The sequence below is a fragment of the Notothenia rossii genome (genome assembly GCF_949606895.1).
Source record: "Notothenia rossii genome assembly, chromosome: 1".
Lineage (NCBI taxonomy): Eukaryota > Metazoa > Chordata > Actinopteri > Perciformes > Nototheniidae > Notothenia > Notothenia rossii.
This window is the reverse complement of record NC_136912.1, coordinates 3094803-3116778: the sequence shown is the minus strand read 5'-3', so window position 1 is coordinate 3116778 and position 21976 is coordinate 3094803. Positions and strand designations below refer to the sequence as shown.

At 40.5% G+C, this 21976-nt stretch overlaps 1 protein-coding gene across 1 annotated transcript in view; it reads right to left on the bottom strand.

Moving 5' to 3' along the window:
• The window catches only part of LOC307045185 (voltage-dependent T-type calcium channel subunit alpha-1I-like), a 211457-nt gene that overhangs the window by 122775 nt on the left and 66706 nt on the right, over positions 1 to 21976 (bottom strand). Inside the window, exons 6-8 of the mRNA XM_079690718.1 lie at positions 21884 to 21976; positions 5040 to 5385; positions 3422 to 3786 (exon numbers count right to left, since the gene is read on the bottom strand). Coding sequence (XP_079546844.1) covers positions 3422 to 3786; positions 5040 to 5385; positions 21884 to 21976 — 804 coding nt within the window. The remainder of the gene's footprint in view (positions 1 to 3421; positions 3787 to 5039; positions 5386 to 21883) is intronic.

Here is a 21976-nt window from a genome sequence, read left to right as displayed (position 1 = left end):
GCTTTAAATCAGTGGCTCTCAACTGGTCAGGCCTCGGGACCCACTGTTTACTTGGTCAATACATCGCGACCCAACATTCTGAAGCACTCAAATCTATTCAACAAAAAAACGTGCTGTAATATATACGCTTTTCAGCATACGATATTAATACAAGTGAAGTACAGTGCTTATATCCCTTCACAGAACTAAAGCATGCTTTTAAAAAAGGTTTAATGAGATGATGGAATCAAAGCTGAACTGTATAAAAAGCCACACATGCTGTTAACCCAACCCCAGTAGGGGGGTCTGGGGGGATTCTCCCCCAGGAGATTTTTAGAAATACTAACTATGCATTCTGGTACACTCTGAGAATAAAATAAATAAATCTATTACTAGCCGACATATTAATAATATTTTATGCCATTGTTTGTTTTTCACTTTGTTCTGACATCTTGCTGCGAGAAGAGCAAAGAGGAGATAGTCTGTGTGACTTACTTTAAATGGTGGGTAAGGGTAGATAGCCCCCATTGTTCTGTGACCTGTCAATCATCAAACCGGGGGTCATATTTCATTATGTGTTCATTTATATCTGAAGTTGTACCCACTGATGTAGAAAGAAGAGTTCTATCACAAAGTTATTCTCCGTGGAGACTTCCGGCAACAATCTTGATTCTGATTGGCCAGAAGACTCGAAAAAACATCAGCAAAGATTTTTATTGAGAAGATGATCACTACGTGACAGAAGTTTTCAAAACCGTTTATGGTCTCCGGTACTTCCAGTCCAACGCCTACTGCATGCACAGCGTTAGAAAATCGGGCCTTCAAAATAAAAGTTTGACTTTTTCCCTCAAAGAAAAAAAAAATTCCAACTTTGTTTTTCTTCACTCACACATCCGCGACCCATTCGAAACGGGTCCGTGACCCACTTTTGGGTCGCGACCCACCAGTTGAGAACCACTGCTTTAAATCATGATTGAGGAAGAAACATGTAGGAAAGAGATTGATGTGCAGGATTGAGAATATATAAAGGTTTACATTGCAGAGGAGGGCATTGAGCTCTAGATTCAACAGGGCCGTCGGATCCCTCTCAGAACACCTTATGAAGCTAGAGAAAGAGCAGCTGATGTATCTACTAAATACAAAACAGAGAAATCCTTTATGCTGATGGATTCCCCCATTCAAGCAGGTACTTTGTTAGCTTGCAAATACAAGCTAATTGGCGAGCAATGACTAAATATAAACACACAAACACAAATATAGTACGTTCGTTGCAACAACACTAACGGATGTAACCTCCCTCCAGGCATTGTGTTTGTCTTTCAACTAAAGTTATAAGAACTTGGGAAGCTAGGGATATTTTTAATTGGGGTCTCATTATTTGTCTACTTCCTGAAACATAGACTGATGACCACAGGAACTGTCTGTTTCACGGACAGCCAGCCAACCACTCAAAATGTAGCGTGTACAATGTCCTATTAGAAGGAATCAAATCCATCAATACATTGAAGCCTCTAAACCTTTATTTCTGTACAGCTTAAAACTGGCAAAGCCTACTCTTAATGTAAAGGAGCTTTATTTTTAAACATGCACCATTTGACTACAGTAGGTGAGATGGTGCTTTCTTATCGAAAATAAAGGCATTGTTTGTTTTGGCTGAACAACAATGACTTATTAAAACAGTTACACTGTAGATGCCTACCCTACACCAAAGACTAGGTCATGGGTCGCTGATATTTTGACTTTTTTCTGCAGATCTGACATTTTTGGATTTTTTCTGCAGATCTGACATTTTTGGATTTTTTTAGAAAATCTAACATTTTGACTTTTTTTAAGAAAATCGAAAAAATTTCTGACTTTTTTCTGAATATCTGACTTATTTCTGAAAATATCAACATTCGTACTTTTTTCTGAAAATCTAACATTTCTGACTTTTTTCTGAAAATCTCACATTTCTGACTTTTTTCTGAATATCTGACTTATTTCTGAAAATATCGACATTCTTGCTTTTTTCTGAAAATCTATCATTTCTGACTTTTTCCGGAAAATATCAACATTGTGACTTTTTTCTAAAAATCTCAAATGTCTGACTTTTTTCTGAAAATCAAAAAATTCTGACTTTTTTCTAAAAATCTAAAATGTCTGACTTTTTTCTGAAAATCTAAAATGTTTGACTTTTTTCGGAATACCAAACATTTCTGACTTATTTCTGAAAATCTCAACATTTTGACTTTTTCTGAAAATATACAATTTCTGACTTTTTGCTGAATATCTAAAATATCTGACTTTTTTCTGAATATATCAACATTAAGACTTTTTTAGGAACATTGCAAAAACAGTATCTAATGTGTAGCACGGGTGTAAATAGCAGTTAGCTACGGACCCCCTGGTGTTTCTGAAAATATCAACATTTTGACTTAATTCTGAAAATTATTACTTTTTTTCTATGAAAATCTCAGAATTCTGACTTCATGAAAGTTTCAGTCGTCTTCGTTTGAGGGACACAAAGAAACTCAACAAAGTCCTATCGACTACTGGCATTTTAGTGTTATAATTTCAGAGTAATGCAGACAGACCAGTATAAATGCTCACAGTACCAGGGCCTACAGTCAGATCACGCAGACTGCGTAGGGCCTCACCTTGCGGAGGGAGCCTCAACTGAGCCGTAAATGTGGCGCTCCTATGCGCTTATGCGGAGCAATTAGTGTGGCGCGGCACGGTTTCTCCACTAGCAACACCCCCCCCCCCCCCCCCCCCCTTTGCGTGGGGCCTCAAGTTGACCAGGGACGGCCCTGCACAGTACCGAAAGGCCCGTCTACAACTATAATCACCCCTTGAGTCCTAATGAATTCTCCTTCTAATATTTCCTTGACCTATGTGTATATTTCCATATACCTGATACCTTGTTTCAACAGTTTATTTTAATGTGTTGTATAAGTATTTACATTTCTATTTAATTTGATCTTTATTTTTTATCTTGTATGAATCCTGTTTTTCACTCTGACTCTGTTGCTGCTATATACGCCTGAATTTACCGACGGGCATAAATACAATTCCATCTTATCTTATCTGATGCCATTTCCCCATCGAGTTCAAGGAAAAAAAAACTTGAATTTCTGATTTTTTTCTGAAAATCTAAAATGTCTGACTTTTTTTCTGAATATTTGACTTTTTTCAGAAAAATATCAACATTTCTGAATTTTTTTCTGAGTATCTAAAATATCTTATTTATTTCTCAATATCTAAAATGTCTGACTTATTTCTGAAAATCTCAAAACATTGACTTTTTTCTGAATATCTAAAATATCTGACTTTTATCTCATGGCCTTTCCTCATGGAGTTCAAGGAAAAGAGACGAGGGGACGACAGAGCATCATTATTTTCGATCAAAGACCAAGAGAGGAATTGAATCAAGAACACGGTGTAAATGAGAGGAGATCTGTACCTGCTCGTGGTGCTCGATGCCCATACTGATGGTGTTGATGAGGATAGCGATCATGATGCCTCGGTTGAAGTATTTGCTCTCCACGATTCCCCAAAGCTTCCTCGTGATGTCATGCCAGATCTCCTTGCATCCCTTCTTTCGGCTACAGCAGTCCTGTTTCTCTGCACCTTCCTGGCCTGTATTGCCCTTCTCCTTGGTGTCAGAGTGCGCCCCCTCCCGGTCCGTTTCCTCCACAGCTCCCTCCTCGGATTCCTCTTTCACAGCAGTACGAGTTGGTCCAGTGAGTGACAGAGCAGCAGCACATTGAGGGCAGCCGTCAGTCGCAGAGGTGTGGTCCGGTTTACTATGATGGGGACAGGGGGGACCTAAGATAAAGCAAAGAGAGGGTTAAACAAGCAGTTTATCAAGCGGTGCATCTCCCTGGTTCCCTCGACAAAAGCAAAGAGATTCTTCCATTGGATTTTGGATTATTGCAGAAAATAATCTCTGTTTAAAACAAACGTTTATGAGATTTACATGTTTAGTTCAGCAGGATAATCTCCACATATTAACAAGACGTTATGATTTTTGAATTAAAAAGCTAATGTTGAGTTATAAAGGAACTACAGCACGGTCACATGACTTCACGTCACCACCGCTAAGCTAAAGGTGGCTAATGTTGGGCTATAAAGGAACTACAGCACGGTCACATGACTTCACGTCACCACCGCTAAGCTAAAGGAGGCTAACGTTGGGCTATAAAGGAACTACAGCACGGTCACATGACTTCACGTCACCACCGCTAAGCTAAAGGTGGCTAATGTTGGGCTATAAAGGAACTACAGCACGGTCACATGACTTCACGTCACCACCGCTAAGCTAAAGGAGGCTAACGTTGGGCTATAAAGGAACTACAGCACGGTCACATGACTTCACGTCACCACCGCTAAGCTAAAGGAGGCTAACGTTGGGCTATAAAGGAACTACAGCACGGTCACATGACTTCACGTCACCACCGCTAAGCTAAAGGAGGCTAATGTTGGGCTATAAAGGACCTACAGCACGGTCACATGACTTCACGTCACCACTGCTAAGCTAAAGGCGGCTAATGTTGGGCTATAAAGGAACTACAGCACGGTCACATGACTTCACATCACCACCGCTAAGCTAAAGGCGGCTAATGTTGGGCTATAAAGGAACTACAGCACGGTCACATGACTTCACGTCACCACCGCTAAGCTAAAGGAGGCTAACATTGGGCTATAAAGGAACTACAGCACGGTCACATGACTTCACGTCACCACCGCTAAGCTAAAGGAGGCTAATGTTGGGCTATAAAGGAACTACAGCACAGTTACATGACTTCACCGCTAAGCTAAAGGAGGCTAACGTTGGGCTATAAAGGAACTACAGCACGGTCACATGACTTCACGTCAACACCGCTAAGCTAAAGGTGGCTGACGTTGGGCGTGATGATGTTTAGTCATCTCATTTAGACACTTGTTAACAACCACCGTTTTTAAACTAACCAGTGGGATGTTTACTGACAATTGACTTAAAGGCCAGGGAACAGATATGCTAAAATGTCAAAATACTTCCTGGTTTCATGGAGGTTTAAAACATGTTTACAGTTACATACCGTGCCTCATCACTGCTCTCTTCTCAGCTCCTCCCCTCCCATTGGCCTTCCTCTCTCTCCTTTCCCCTCCTCCTCCTCTTCTTCCTCTTCCAACGCCCTTAAATCCACGAGGTTTCCCCCGCAGGGTGTTGAACAGGAAGACAGTTTGTCTCCGGGCCTTGCGGATCATGTGGCAGACGAGCTGGAAGACAGCCTCGTAGCAGTCTCCAGGCTCGCTGTCCAGAGTGGAGTTAGAGGAACATCTCGCTCGCTGCTCCTGCATCAGCTGGTGCTCCCGCTGCTTGGTCTCAGAAAACTGGGTGGCGATGACCACGAGGCAGAGGTTGATCATGAAGAAGGAACCAATCTGAGAGAGGGACACAAGAAGCATACAGTTTCAAAGACCCAATCATTGTTTACTCCAAATCAGAATCAGAATACCTTTATTAGTCCCACAGAGGGGACATTGCCCACAGAGGGGACATTGTTACAGCGGAAAAGACCACAGACAGCATAATGTTAAAGGTCACCTATTTAGAAATCCTCTTCTCCATGTCTCTTCTACATCAACATGTGTCCCCTCTTCTTCATGTCTCTTCTACATCAACATGTGTCCCCTCTTCTTCATGTCTCTTCTACATCAACATGTGTCCCCTCTTCTTCATGTCTCTTCTACATCAACATGTGTCCCCTCTTCTCCATGTCTCTTCTACATCAACATGTGTCCCCTCTTCTCCATGTCTCCTCTACATCAACATGTGTCCCCTCTTCTCCATGTCTCTTCTACATCAACATGTGTCCCCTCTTCTTCATGTCTCTTCTTCATCAACATGTGTCCCCTCTTCTTCATGTCTCTTCTACATCAACATGTGTCCCCTCTTCTTCATGTCTCTTCTACATCAACATGTGTCCCCTCTTCTTCATGTCTCTTCTACGTCAACATGTGTCCCCTCTTCTTCATGTCTCTTCTACATCAACATGTGTCCCCTCTTCTTCATGTCTCTTCTACATCAACATGTGTCCCCTCTTCTTCATGTCTCTTCTACATCAACATGTGTCCCCTCTTGTCCATGTCTCTTCTACATCAACATGTGTCCCCTCTTCTTCATGTCTCTTCTACATCAACATGTGTCCCCTCTTCTTCATGTCTCTTCTACATCAACATGTGTCCCCTCTTCTTCATGTCTCTTCTACATCAACATGTGTCCCCTCTTCTCCATGTCTCTTCTACATCAACATGTGTCCCCTCTTCTCCATGTCTCTTCTACATCAACATGTGTCCACTCTTCTTCATGTCTCTTCTACATCAACATGTGTCCCCTCTTCTTCATGTCTCTTCTACATCAACATGTGTCCCCTCTTCTTCATGTCTCTTCTACATCAACATGTGTCCCCTCTTCTTCATGTCTCTTCTACATCAACATGTGTCCCCTCTGTGGAAAGAGACTCTGAAAGTTTCAGGAACAAAGATTCTCTCTCTTTTTGATCCATTTCTATAAAAACCTGTCTGAAAATGAGCTGATCAGATTTTGATCACTTTATGATGTCATAACGATGTTTTGTCTTGTGTAACCATTAGCCAATCAGCAACCAAGGTAACCCCCCCCCCCCCCCCCCCCCCCTTATCACCTGAATCTCCTCCTAGAGCTCCATTGAGTTCTTTGTAACCAAATGTCTCTCAGAGGGGCGTGGGGAGGGGCTCCTTATTTTTATCTAAAGTAACAGACAGAGAATCAGCACTTTGGAAACAGGGCTGAAACAGAGGGGATTATGGGTAATGCTGCCATGATCTGTTTGGTGTTTCAGCCAATCAGAGAGAGGCTCTGTATATATCTGAGAGCTGTGATATATTAATGAAGAACAGTATAATAGGGGACCTTTGACTAAGAAGCATGAAGCAATTATCATAAGGATCTAAGACCATGAAGAAGGGACCAATCTGAGAGAGGGAGACGAGAGGCATACAGTTTCAAAGACCCAATTATCATGTACAGTATGTGTGAAATCTGAAAACACTTGGCGGTCAGTTTCTTCCTCATAGTCACACTGAATAAACTCTCAGCATGAGTTTATCTGCTGCTACGTCTAGCCTGTTAGCCCACTTGGCTGGAAATAAAGCAATATGGTTACAAACAAAGCTGTGCAGATTTCAGGGATAACATTGATGATACTGCAATGTAACTCCTGCCTTTTTCTTCAGATAAATATAGTGTTTTGCTACCAGAAAAAACCTTATCAGCGGAAAATATTAATAGTGTCTTCATGTCTTAAAGCTGCTGAGTCATATATTACACCTCAAACAACAATGAAATCCCAAGTTACGGTTTCTTTACTTCCTCTACAGACAAACCAAAACTGTAAAATAAACTCAGAAATCACAGTTTCAGTGAAAGCCGGCTGCCTGCCACTCGTCCTCGAGAGCAGTGGTTCTCAACTGGTGGGTCGCGACCCAAAAGTGGGCAGCGGACCCGTTTCGAGTGGGTCGCGGATGTGTGAGTGAAGAAAAAAGAAAAAAAAAGAAATTGGAATTCTTTTTTTTTTTGGGGGGGGAAAAAGTCAAACTTTTATTTTGAAGGCCCGATTTTCTAACGCTGTGCATGCAGTCGGCGTTGGACTGGAAGTACCGGAGACCATAAACGGTTTTGAAAACTTCTGTCACGTAGTGATCATCTTCTCAATAAAATATCTTTGCTGATGTTTTTTCGAGTCTTCTGGCCAATCAGAATCAAGATCGTTGCCGGAAGTCTCCACGGAGAATAACTTTGCGGTAGAACTCTTCTTTATACATCCATGGGTACAACTTCAGATACAAATGAACACATAATGAAATATGACCCCCGGTTTGATGATTGACAGGTCACAGAACAATGGGGGCTATCTACCCTTACCCACTATTTAAAGTAAGTCACACAGACTCTCTCCTCTTTACTCTTCTCGCAGCAAGATGTCAGAACAAAGTGAAAAACAAACAATGGCATAAAATATTATTAATATGTCGGGTAGTAATAGATTTATTTATTTTATTCTCAGAGTGTACCAGAATGCATAGTTAGTATTTCAAAAAATCTCATGGGGGGTTTTCAGCATGTGTGGCTTTTTATATAGTTCAGCTTTGATTCCATCATCTCATTAAACCTTTTTTAAAAGCATGCTTTAGTTCTGTGAATGGATATAAGCACTGTACTTCACTTTAATTAATATTGTAAGCTGAAAAGTGTATATATTACAGCATGATTTTTTGTTGAATAGATTTGAGTGTTTCAAAATGTTGGGTCGCGATGTATTGACCAAGTAAAAAGTGGGTCCCGAGGCCTGACCAGTTGAGAACCACTGCTCTAGGACAGTGTTTTTCAAAGTGGGGGCCCCGACCCCCGGGGGGCTGCCAGGGGACGTCAGGGGGATCACGCAGAGTTTGAGGGAAAGGGGAATTTTTTTCTTTTTTAAAAGTTTTTTTGGATGTTATTAATAACTGCATATATATGTGTCCTTTGATGCCAATATTTTAAGATTTTGTATTCATTAATATATATATATTTTTTTTAAATGACACGACCGCCCTACAAGCCAATCAGAATCGAGCTGCCGCTACTGAGAGTGAAACTGAGTATCTGCTCAGCTTTTGGAGCAAGTGAGAGCTAGTGAATATTTCGCTCTGCAGCTGGATGAGAGCACGGATGTAGCAAATATTGATGTTTATATATATGAATATAAATATGTTTATTGTTAATATTAGTGTTGAATATTATATATAATATTATTAAGGCATAAGTAGCTTTCAAAAATGCAAAAAATATATGTTAATTGTTCATATTACTGTTCAAAATTATATAATATTATAAAGACAGAAATCACTTTAAAAATCCTTTAAAATATGTTTACTGTTGATATTAATGTTTAATATTGTGTTAAGAATGTTTATAACAGAAGACACAATCAATGTAATGAATGACAAACAAAAGATAAATATCTAATTAATTATTAATACAAATATATATTAATAAAATGTATTAAGCTGTATGATTAATTTATCATATTCTCCATCATAATGTACTCATCATTTAAAATGTTTTTAAATTGCAACAGGGGGGTGCCCGCCAGAGGATAATGCTATATGGGGGTCCTCGGCATGGCAACGTTTGGGAACCCCTAGGGGACTTATCAGACATAATTTCAATGTATTTAAATTAAACTATAAATCGACGCCGATCATCGATCTCCAGTGACTTAATAGTTTGTCCGTCTGACCATCTTCATTGGGCTTCATGTAGATAAAAAAAATGTTTTGATGTGATTGCCGAAATCTTCACAATCTGTATTTACCGCCATTCAAATGACATCAAATGTTTTCCCCCAAAAGTGAGCGGGGCCGTAATTTCGCCCAGAAGTGACGCATGTGTTGCTCTCATCTATAGATGCTGTTGTTTTCAATCTCAGAGAATTGTCATTTCTAATGGAAGGAAAAGAAAAGACCACATTCACAAAGGACACGCATCACCTTGGAGCCTTTGTGTGATTTAGGGATTTGATCAAAGGCCTAAAAGTGTTGTCACGTGCTACACTTTACAAAGACTAGGACTAAAGAGTGGTAAAGTACAGGATGCTATTTGGCACAGCCCTGGTTCACAGATCAAACTCCCATTGAGTGTCTCCATAGCGTGGATGTTAGATGACTCACAGTTGGAGTACTTCCACCAATTGGACGGACATTAAACTCTCTTTGATGAATCATCAGAACAACATTTTGAACATGTCACAGTAGAGGCACAACATACTCATAAAGCACAATCTAGCAAAAGTAATGTGAACTTTAAATGGGATTTTAAACTCAGGGACCAAATATTTCTCTAAACCTTTAGGTCACAGCAGATTGAGAAGTCTCTTTGTGTTGGCAATCAACAACATCATTCCTTTTGTTGCATTTTTCCATTGTGTTTAAAGTAGGGCCGGGACTTGATTAAAAAAATTAATCTAATTAATTACAGGCTTTGTAATTAATTAATCGAAATTAATCGCATTTTTAATCACATATAAATATTTGTTGTGAGAAGCAATTTTTTTCACATGGATTTTAGTAAACTATTGAATAATGACTGAATACATAAGCTTAAGCAACAAAACATTGTTTATTTTTTTCAAGATGGTACACTGGCCATAAAGTGTAGCAATAGCATATTTAGGAATATAGTACATTTCAGAGATTCAGGTAGCCTATAGGTAGGTAGACCTTCTGTAAACTATAACACTTTGTTTTTTAAGTAAAACACAATACTTTCAAGTACATTCAGAACATTGGAAACCCTGACTATTAGAAAACATCTCTCTGTTGCTTCAGAGGCCATAACACACTTTGTTGATTTACCAACAGCTGATTTAAAGAATCTAATCAATTTCAGTCCAACTCTCTCAATAACCTTGGCCAAAACAATAAACAGTTCAACATAAAGTGCCAGTTGCACCAACAACGTAATAAACAGTTCAACATAAAGTGTACCATTTAAAATAAAATAAAAAAGTGCCAGTGATTGACCTCAATCCCTCCTATTCTTCCAATATCCTGATGAAAAATAAAATCTCTCTGTTGCATAGGCCACTGTTTGATCAACGCGAATTGGGTGTGGGTCCTTGTACTCCGAGTCGGGCTAACGTCCACGCTAGCTTCCACGCTAGCTTCCACGCTAGCTGCTATATGTTTTGCATTGAGTTGATACTTGAGGCTTGATGTGCTGCGGTGATATGCAAATTCCTTTTTGCATAATTTGCAAAAAAAAACGGACGCTTCCATCCGTCCGTTTTTTAAAACAAAATGTCCCATCCACGGGGCCAACCAAAGCGGTCTCATCAGCTTCTTCGTTCATGTTTGACTATTGTTCACTGTGGTTTGTTGTTGTTTGAAGTCATGGACGTTAGTTGGTGCTCCAGTATAATCGGTACCCCTGAAACTCATCCAGTGAGAAACGTTCCGCGGTGCAAAAATAAGTGCGATTAAAATGCGTTAATTTTTGTGTAATTAATTCATCTTAATTAACGCGTTAAAGTCCCGACCCTAGTTTAAAGTAATAAGCCATTCCCTACACACTTAATGTAAACACTGTCCTGCTTTACATTGTGTCAAAAGCCTTCTATAGTGTTTTATAGTCTGAGTTTATTGATGTTATATCTTCACGTCAACTGTATATTTTCAACTTTTGAATGCCGTTTTAATTCTATGTTGAGATGTTTAAATTCTAGAGTTGTTTATTTCTACTTATGTGCAACGCCTTGTTTTTATGCTGCTGCAACGCAAACATTTCCCAGTTTGAGATCAAATAAGTTCCTCTAATCTCATCTTAAAGGCCATGTAATGCATCTAACACAGGTGTTTTTTAACATGTAGTTTAGATATCACCAGAATGAAAATAAATAAAAATGTTTAAAGTTTCGTCATAATTAAATGACATATACATTAAAAACCGATGTTGGTTCCGAAGTTTGCCGAGTACGCCCCCGATCACTCCCGAACGAGCGGTGACGTCACACGTGGCAAACATTGCCATTTGATCAAATCAGTCCAAATGGCAAGCAACGCGATAACTTCAGACAGCGACAGCGACAGCGACAGCGATCATTCAAGCTCAGATTCGGTGGGTTATCTGGATTCAGTTACAGAAGTAGAGAGTGAACCAGCTAGCCTTTCACTTCAAGGCATCTTGCCTTATCAGTACGAGCCTCCTGCCCAGCAATCGAACAACGAGGCAGAAACTTGTGAAAGAGAAGCGGATTCCGCAGCCGGCGAGACTCGAGTCGGCAATACTGAATGGTAAATTATGTTTTATTTAATTTGACCTGCACTAAATGTCGATCTTAATTTTTCATCTGTTCCTCACACGTCCGGCAGATATTGTTTTGTTTTTTAATGTTATGTACAATATTCAGGTGTACATGTCAATGCTGTGAAAGCATGCCCACTGCAGATGAATGTGTATGCTGCAGAGAGATCTGGCAGGTGATGGAACAAATAGACAGTTTGCAACCTACTGACCAGATAGCAGAATCCTGCATCGGGTCAGGTATCCGCGGGTACCCGACGGGTGACCCGCAAAAAAGGTGATTTGTGGGTGGTATTTTTTCAAACGCTTTTTTCCGGGTTCGCTTCTGGGTAAAACAAAGATGATGCGGGTCCGGTTGCGGGTGTTGCATAATAAATATATTTAAACAATAATAATTTAGTTTAATGTTTAAATCCTCAGACCTCTCCTCCGCGGTACCGAGCATAATGATAACCTCTGCAGTGCATCTATCTGCTGCTGAGCGCACCACATTCTGAATGGCTGAGGTGAAGCTCTCTAGCGGAGAATACAGCATTTTCAATAACTCTTCCTCAAGAGCGAAATCCAACGTCTGGGAGGCTTTTGGTGTCATCCTAGATGGAGAAAATAAACAACATCCCAGGCTTTTTGAGCCAAATATGCAACTGCGTGTGTTAATAATTGCACGTTGTCACTGCTTATATGCGGGTTCGGGTCGGGTTGCGGATCATGTGCCGGCGGGGTCGGGTCGGGTCGGGTTGCGGAACTAATTGGCAATATGTGCGGGTAGCGGGGCGGGTTCGGTAGGCCTACTGCACGTCACGGGTGCGGGGCGGGAGCGGGTCTTGAAAATCAGACCCGTGCAGGACTCTGCCAGATAGAAGACACCGACGAGAAACCAAGGTGCATTATTAGCCACCCAGGCTTTAGAGAAGGCTGTCTCAGTGTTTGGACACTGAAAATAGCGTATCTTCAATACAAACAACAACACAGAGCAGTTGATGGCCCACTACACCAGTAAATAAATATTGATTGACCCAACTGCCTATTGCAGCTTTGCTTTCATATAATACTTTTAGTCGCTACAGATATGGTACACTTTTAAAGATACCATTAAACTCTTTCAAGCAGTCAAAAACAGCTTGGCTTTTATTTTTTCTGTGTATGCAAGTTCAATGTATGCTTGGGAAAAGAAACAACTACACAGGTGAGGAAATATATAAGAGGTCTATGATTCTGTCAAGCAGTCATGTATAACCTCATATTTATTTTGTACAAGTAAAATACAAATATCATGTTATAAGCCAATTTGTAACCATTGCTACATAATAGTACTACATAACATTTTATTTTTCTCCAAATATATTTATAATCTGTATACTTTTTTTTCATTAGGAAGCATCGATATACAGCTTATCGACAGTTTGTACGTTCGTGCTGGGGTGTACTCGGCCCAAAAATCAGAGTCCCGCTGCCTGCATGTGCTGTAACCGAGATACGGAAGACTTACCCTGAACCGGGAGGCCGCTATCAGGGATTTCAATGGCCAAATCTGTAATTTGACATAAATCATGCAGCTGAACTGGTTAAAATGGTTTCGCATGATGTAAATAATTTACAAAGTACATCATTTACAATATTATTTTTCCAAAGAAACATGTAAATATAACAACATTTTCCAAATCACAAATTTGTAAGATTGTATTAATTTACTGTTTGATAAATAAAAAAGGGTTCTTTTGTTAATTTTTCACTTGTAACATTTTATCTTTATTGCAGTGTACATTAGTCTTTTTGGTATATGTGCGAGCCCACAAATAATTAAAAGTGGTAAAAATAATAAAGATATTCAGACGTAATTCATTTTTGGCCTTACTTATTTCACTTCAACTTTTATATATTTCAGTCACTAGGCAAGTTCACTGTACTCTGGTGACATTTAGCTCAAGCTGGCATAACACCTGTAGTAACTTAATTCTGACCCGAGTTTTGTGCACAATCTTCCAGCACCCATGATCAATGTTTATAGCAATCAGGAAACATTCACAGCTCACAACTACACATCGCTTCCCCATCATGAATTGTTAGATAAAAAAAGTTTAGCGAGGTCCGGTTACACATATGTTGAGCGAAAATAGCGGAAGGATACAAAACAAACAATCCAGACGAGGCTGGTGTTTGCCACGTGTGACGTCACACAGCTGGGTTAATGGCTGGCAAGCTTTTCGCTACCGGAGCGGAATAACACGGGAAAGTGGCACACATTTCATGTTATTTGGGGGGTATTTATGGAAAGAATCATTGATGTTGATATGTCAAATGAAACAGTGGAAAGTGATGAAGCGATTTATTAACACAGAATAACATTTATTTTGGACATTACATGGACTTTAACTAAATGCCACTAAATCCTTCACACTGGAGCTTTTACTGAAACCAAAATGTACTTCTTTGTTGAAAATACCTAGGTTTCGGAGCCAAACCGGAGAATTGATGTTCACAAGTGTGTCGGAAAACTGTTAGATCTTTTGTTTTGCTTTCCTGTATGTTTGATATTCAACACACACTCTCTTCACAGCACTTTTAACAGATATAGAAGAAAAGGTCCCTTAGAGAAGCAGACCTGGTGTAGAGAGAGGGAGAAGGCTCTCTGTGATCAATAGTGATTGTGAGCCTGATAACCCCCTCCTGTTCCTCCGCTGTGACCAAGACTACTGAGGGGCCGGATAAAAAGTGTGTGTAAGTCGATGTGTGTGTGAGCCTCAGTGTGTGTGAAGCTGCTCTTCATTGATCCAGCGCTTATTTGTGGTCAGACCGGCTGGTGTTCATGCTCTCTGTTCTGGACGTCTAAAAAAGCTCCCAGCAGCCGATCAGCACAAATCCCCTCAAATATTTATACCCACACTCTGCTGCAGCCGCTGAAACACAATTAGATTAGAGTGTGTGTGTGTGTGTGTGTGTGTGTGTGTGTGTGTGTGTGTGTGTGTGTGTGTGTGTGTGTGTGCGTGTGTGTGTGTGTGTGTGTGTGTGTGTGTGTGTGTGTGTGTGTGTGTGTGTGTGTGTGTGTGTGTGTGGCAGCTTTGGTGTTTGCAGCAGACTGAGATAATGACTATGTGTGAGAGGAAAGTGCAAATGGATAACTGTGTGTGTGTTTGTGTGTGTGAGAGAGTGAGTTTGAGGAAGAGCAAAGAAATGTTAACTAAGAAATACAAAATGTTAACTAAGAAATATCCTGATTACCAAAAATGAAAGCTACCCGTTTTTAACGTCAGTCTTTTAGTTCAAGCATCTATTTGCATCAATGATAGTTTTACCAATGCTGTATATCAGGGGTCTCAAACTCAAGGCCCGGGGGCCAAATCCGGCCCGCGACTTCATTTGATGTGGCCCCGCAAGAGCCCTCAAAGAATATAATAACTTTATTATACGGTTACATGCCACTTTACAGAAGCACGTTGCCCATAAACTACATGTCCCACAATGCATCTCATTTTGTGACATGCGCACTGAAGAGACTTGGACTTCTGCTTTCAGACGTAGTTAGTTACTAAGTTATTATCCTATCCGATAATAATCAAATTCAGAGGCAATAATGTAATAGAATACATTATTTTATATCTTTATATATTTATATAGTTACAACCGGCCCTTTGAGTGCAACCTTTATGCGAATGTGGCCCGTGATGAAATTGAATTTGACACCGCTGCTGTATATCGTTGTTTATTGCTCACAAATGGAGCTTTCTTCGTAGTTTTTTTATCATTTAACATAAAAGTAAGTTACTTACATTTAGGAAATGTATCTTAAAGGGGGCCAAATCTAGGTAGCTTATTTTTGGGGTTCTTAGAAATAGTTTACGGACACATTTGGTATCCAATACCTGTTTTGGAGTGTTTTCGTAATTGCCCATTGATTCTTAGAATTCATTAATGTTTTAATTACCAAGATAAAAAATAAAATTAATCCGGGAACAGATAATTTCACAACTGCTAAAGTTCTGCTTTTCCTCTCAGCTTTTGAGGGTCACCACTTTAATACTATTCCTGATAATAGGCCAGAGTACCTTCCATTATTTAGTCTTTAGAGGGAAGTTACCCATTCTCACACGCCGCCAAATACTTAAGAACGTTTTTAGAGTTCTCTTAAGGTTTCTGATTTCAATGCCCTTTTCTCTACGCAGAACATTAAGAGATAATATAAAATAGATGTTGCTGCTGAAGGCCAAACATCTCTTTTGCATGAAGCTCTGAAGAAAAGATATGAACTGTAAGGAATCGACTAAACCCCAAGGAGTGTCTAAGGTTCGTCTCTGTCTAAGTCACCAAGAACACATCGACTGTTGATGAGCAGGTGTTTATACACATGGTTCAACGTTAATACCCGGTAAGCGAGGTCACGTCGAATCAAAAGGCTCATCACACTCAGCGGCTCTGGAACAAATGCAGGTTACGGCCCTTCCAGACGGCAAACCTTAATTTCACAGGACCAAAGCTTTTCCTAAGCAAAGCCTTTAATTCCTCTGAGTCCTTGTGTCTAAGCTGCTACATGATGCTAATCAGTGTACAGCGACTCTCAAAGTCTCTCCATTTTTATCTCACTTCTCTCATCTGTCCCTCCATCTGTCACGCTCTCTCTTCTTGCGCTCTCTTGTTATCACTCACCCCTCTGATTCTCAATTCAATTGATCACGCTCAATCTGCATGTGAGTGAAATTGTCAAACTACTAAATACACTCTCCTCTCTCTGTCCGTCTCCACGCTCAGTGTCGTGCAGCATTAAAGGAAACATAAATACAATCTCGTCATCTGTCTGTTCTCCAGATAAGCACAAGCGGGGATAAGAACAGAACTTTTTAACGTGTGAACCGTAATGCTTTAAATCACTTTCCTCCGCTAAGTCTGTTTGTGAGACAAGCGCTGAGACAAGCTGTAACAAATCTGACAAGATCCCCACCGTCAAAGCTCTGCAGGGAGAAAAGCCCTGCGAGGAAACTCAGTCTGCAACACCATGAGCGTGATTAATACAGATACATTAAGCAGTGAGGACTCACTCATCTAAACCTGAACATCAGCAGGAGAGGACTCTTTAAAGTAGAGACACTACATACTGATATACACCTGAACATCAGCGGGAGAGGACTCTTTAAAGTAGAGACACTACATACTGATATACACCTAAACATCAGCAGGAGAGGACTCTTTAAAGTAGAGACACTACATATTGATAGACACCTGAACATCAGCAGGAGAGGACTCTTTAAAGTAGAGACACTACATACTGATATACACCTGAACATCAGCAGGAGAGGACTCTTTAAAGTAGAGACACTACATACTGATATACACCTGAACATCAGCAGGAGAGGACTCTTTAAAGTAGAGACACTACATACTGATATACACCTGAACATCAGCAGGAGAGGACTCTTTAAAGTAGAGACACTACATACTGATATACACCTGAACATCAGGAGGAGAGGACTCTTTAAAGTAGAGACACTACATACTGATATACACCTGAACATCAGCAGGAGAGGACTCTTTAAAGTAGAGACACTACATACTGATATACACCTGAACATCAGCAGGAGAGGACTCTTTAAAGTAGAGACACTACATACTGATATACACCTGAACATCAGCAGGAGAGGACTCTTTAAAGTAGAGACACTACATACTGATATACACCTGAACATCAGCAGGAGAGGACTCTTTAAAGTAGAGACACTACATACTGATATACACCTGAACATCAGCAGGAGAGGACTCTTTAAAGTAGAGACACTACATACTGATATACACCTGAACATCAGCAGGAGAGAACTCTTTAAAGTAGAGACACTACATACTGATATACACCTGAACATCAGTAGGAGAGGACTCTTTAAAGTAGAGACACTACATACTGATATACACCTGAACATCAGCAGGAGAGGACTCTTTAAAGTAGAGACACTACATATTGATAGACACCTGAACATCAGCAGGAGAGGACTCTTTAAAGTAGAGACACTACATACTGATATACACCTGAACATCAGCAGGAGAGGACTCTTTAAAGTAGAGACACTACATACTGATATACACCTGAACATCAGCAGGAGAGGACTCTTTAAAGTAGAGACACTACATACTGATATACACCTGAACATCAGCAGGAGAGGACTCTTTAAAGTAGAGACACTACATACTGATATACACCTGAACATCAGGAGGAGAGGACTCTTTAAAGTAGAGACACTACATACTGATATACACCTGAACATCAGCAGGAGAGGACTCTTTAAAGTAGAGACACTACATACTGATATACACCTGAACATCAGCAGGAGAGGACTCTTTAAAGTAGAGACACTACATACTGATATACACCTGAACATCAGCAGGAGAGGACTCTTTAAAGTAGAGACACTACATACTGATATACACCTGAACATCAGCAGGAGAGGACTCTTTAAAGTAGAGACACTACATACTGATATACACCTGAACATCAGCAGGAGAGGACTCTTTAAAGTAGAGACACTACATACTGATATACACCTGAACATCAGCAGGAGAGAACTCTTTAAAGTAGAGACACTACATACTGATATACACCTGAACATCAGTAGGAGAGGACTCTTTAAAGTAGAGACACTACATACTGATATACACCTGAACATCAGCAGGAGAGGACTCTTTAAAGTAGAGACACTACATACTGATATACACCTGAACATCAGCAGGAGAGGACTCTTTAAAATAGAGACACAGTTTGACCTACTGAATACTAAATATTAGCATGTTATTAGCAAGCTAACAAAGAGCCGTGCCAAATATTACCTAAAAAAAAACAATTGCTATTAACATACAGAATAAAATGTTTTATTATTATGGTCAAAGTAAAGTTTTGGTGACAATGAAACTTTCACATTTGTTTTTAAATGGTTTCTGTCGTCTTTACTTGACTCTTTAATATTGGTGCTGTATCTTCTAATTCAAAACATGTGCTGTACAGCATATATCAACTTGCCTTTTCCCAATACTACAGTATTTAAATGTAAGAAGTTGGTAGACGTAGCGGTTGACATGCTGCTGAAGCTGTGATCAGTGTGTGCTCAGAGAGGCCGGAGGACATGCTGAGGCTTTCGCTCTAATTAATACCATTTCATTTCAGATCAAAGAGGGAGTCCAACATGTGGTCGCGTCCTCCCCCCATCCTCCAATCCCCTCTGTGATTTCATGCCAACAGCACTACCCTCCGCTCCTGATTCCTCGTCTTCATTGATCCATCCATTCCCACCCCTCCTCCATCACCCTCACTCTTCACATCACTCACAATTTTCCTCCCTCTTCATGCCTCTATTTCTTCTCCAATTTCGTCATCCTCTCCACATCTCTTACTTTCCACCAACTCTTAGTCTAGTCCTCCCTTCCCTTCCTCCCCACTGATGCTCTCACATCAAAAGACAACCATAATATCATAAAATCATGTGTGGTGAAGAAATCTTTATTAAAACATCCGGGAAAATGCATGCGAGTGAATTCTTGTCCATCAGTGTGTGTCAATATTAGGGTTGCAAAATTCCGGGAATTTTCAAAGATGGAAACTTTCCACGGGAATTAACGGGAATTAACGGGAATAAACTGGGAATTTTCTAAATGGAAGGTTGGCTCTTCATAGGGAACTTCAATATAGTTGGGGAAAGTATATTTTAACATAATCTTGACTAAAGCAAACATATGCCATTCAAGTACACTTGAATATCCATGCCATAGCACACTGCTTACTGCATGGCTATTGAGACCACGCCCCCTACAGGCACTGTGCATTCCTCCATCACATGAACAGATTAATATTTAACTCAACATTCCTGTTTTCGTTGTTCAATGAAACCAATAATTGTTCAATACAATAATTAAAACTTGTTCTGTTCTACTTTAAAAAAAAAAGAAATTAAAAAATCTGTTGAAATGTCATTTTTTTTGTTTAATCTTTTCTACATGAACATGTGTCCCCGGTGTTCCAGGGAACTCACCAAGTGTCAGAAAACACAACCCTCTCTATTTTCCTCCATACCCAAATCTCTTAAAAAGGGGCTGCAACGGATCTGATACAGACCGATCCAGATTTGAACACTTCTATGAGGTCACAGAAGTGGCGCTACGGCTATTGGGCCAACTCCACCAATCAGGAGGAGACAGCCACGGACATTGCCGTTGGAGACGCTGTAGTACATATGCCAGGCCTGTAGATGGTGCTGTTCTCACAGAATCAGCCCATGATGCAAAGACAGTGTTAAATTGAGCGAAATGAGGAATGGCTAAAATGCATGATCTGTTTGTTATTTTGAAAAATAAAAAGTATAAATATGCCTTATATAGGTATGGTCCTACACTATATTATTCAAATATAGCATGATAAGTCCACTTTAACTTCCCATGGAAACTTTCCGGAAATTTACCGGAAAGTTTCCTCCCCTTTGCAACCCTAATCAATACATTTGTTTTATTGATCGTAGAAGGTATTTCTTAAGTCTAGTGGAACACAATAAGTAGGTGTGATGGCTGAACAACCTTTAGATTGAACTGCATGTCAAACACAAGTACACGATAGCATAGCCTAAGCAGATACGATGCAGATAGAAGAACGTTCTCTTCAGTGATCGTGATGTGAGGTCAAATATTTGATCTCCTCTTTGTGTCTTAAGTCCTTCTTAGATGTTGCAAATGGAGCTGCTGTGATGTAAGTAACATTTCAGACTTGATCTGACAACTAATTATTATCGTATCATATGGTAGAGGGTCCTTAGACATCACCCCCAAACATCGAAGGCATAGCAGGGATTATGCATTGGTTTCTATGGCAGTTTATTTAACTTGTATTTGTCTCTACTTTTCCCTGTATTTTCTATACTGTGTTACTGTTCCTCTCTACATGCCTCTGCACACTGCCCCCCAGGGACAAATCAAGTACTTTGAATAACATTTGAATTGAATATACTCTAGCTCAGGGCTAGAGTGTGATGGCTTCTGCGGAGAGGAGATGATTTACGACGGCACAGCCTGAGATAGGTCAACACATCATGTAACATGGGCTCCAATGGGAACACTCACAGCTTTAATATGTATTGGAAACTGGATTGGTGTTGGCGTGCCTGTTTGCAAATGTTTCCGCGTGACTGAGAATAATGAGTAGAGTGACATATGCATGATTGATGCTCAGCGAGAGAGGGGAGATGAAATGCAGGTAGGAAGAGTATTATGAAGGGAGTCTGGAGGGGGGGGAGAGAAAAGGAAAGAGAGTGAGACGGGTGAAGGACGAAGGGAAGGAAGGGCACGTTAGCAAGGATTGATAGATGGCAGGAAAAGATAAGGAAGATAGGGTGGCAAGAAAGGATGAGTGACGGATTTGGACGGTAATGGAAGAAGAAATAAAGGAGAGAGGAGAGACTTGTGTCTGAATCTGAAGGCAGGCAATTAAAAGTGTAACAAAACGGCAGCCCCCGGGTTGAGAAGCAACCGGGACTGGCAGTCACGCTGCATTATGACACACACACACACACACACACACACACACACACACACACACACACACACACACACACACACACACACACACACACACACACACACACACACACACACACACACACACACACACACACACACACACACACACACACACACACACACACACGCCGTCTCTCTGACAGACTGAGAATGACATATACATAGGGGAACACACAGTATGAGCACCGGATATACGGAAACAGTAGCTAAAGGATTGGAATTAAAAAGTGTTAACAGAACAATAGGAGGATTCTGCAGGGCTTTTAACTCAGTGTGTGTGTGTGTGTGTGTGTGTGTGTGTGTGTGTGTGTGTGTGTGTGTGTGTGTGTGTGTGTGTGTGTGTGTGTGTGTGTGTGTGTGTGTGTGTGTGTGTGTGTGTGAGAGAAGTAGAGAGAATGAGTGTAACAGCTTCGCATTGCAGTCATCAGTGGCATGGCAACACAATCAGGACATCTAGAAGTAAGCGAGTCGCCCGGCTGCACAAAGCCAGGCCTACTTTGTGCACAGTGTACGAGTGTGACTTACAATAATCAGCAGGATGAAGTAGATGAAGTTGTAGAAGGAGTGAGCATCCATCACATAGTACATGATCTCCACCCAGCCCTCCAGAGTGATCAC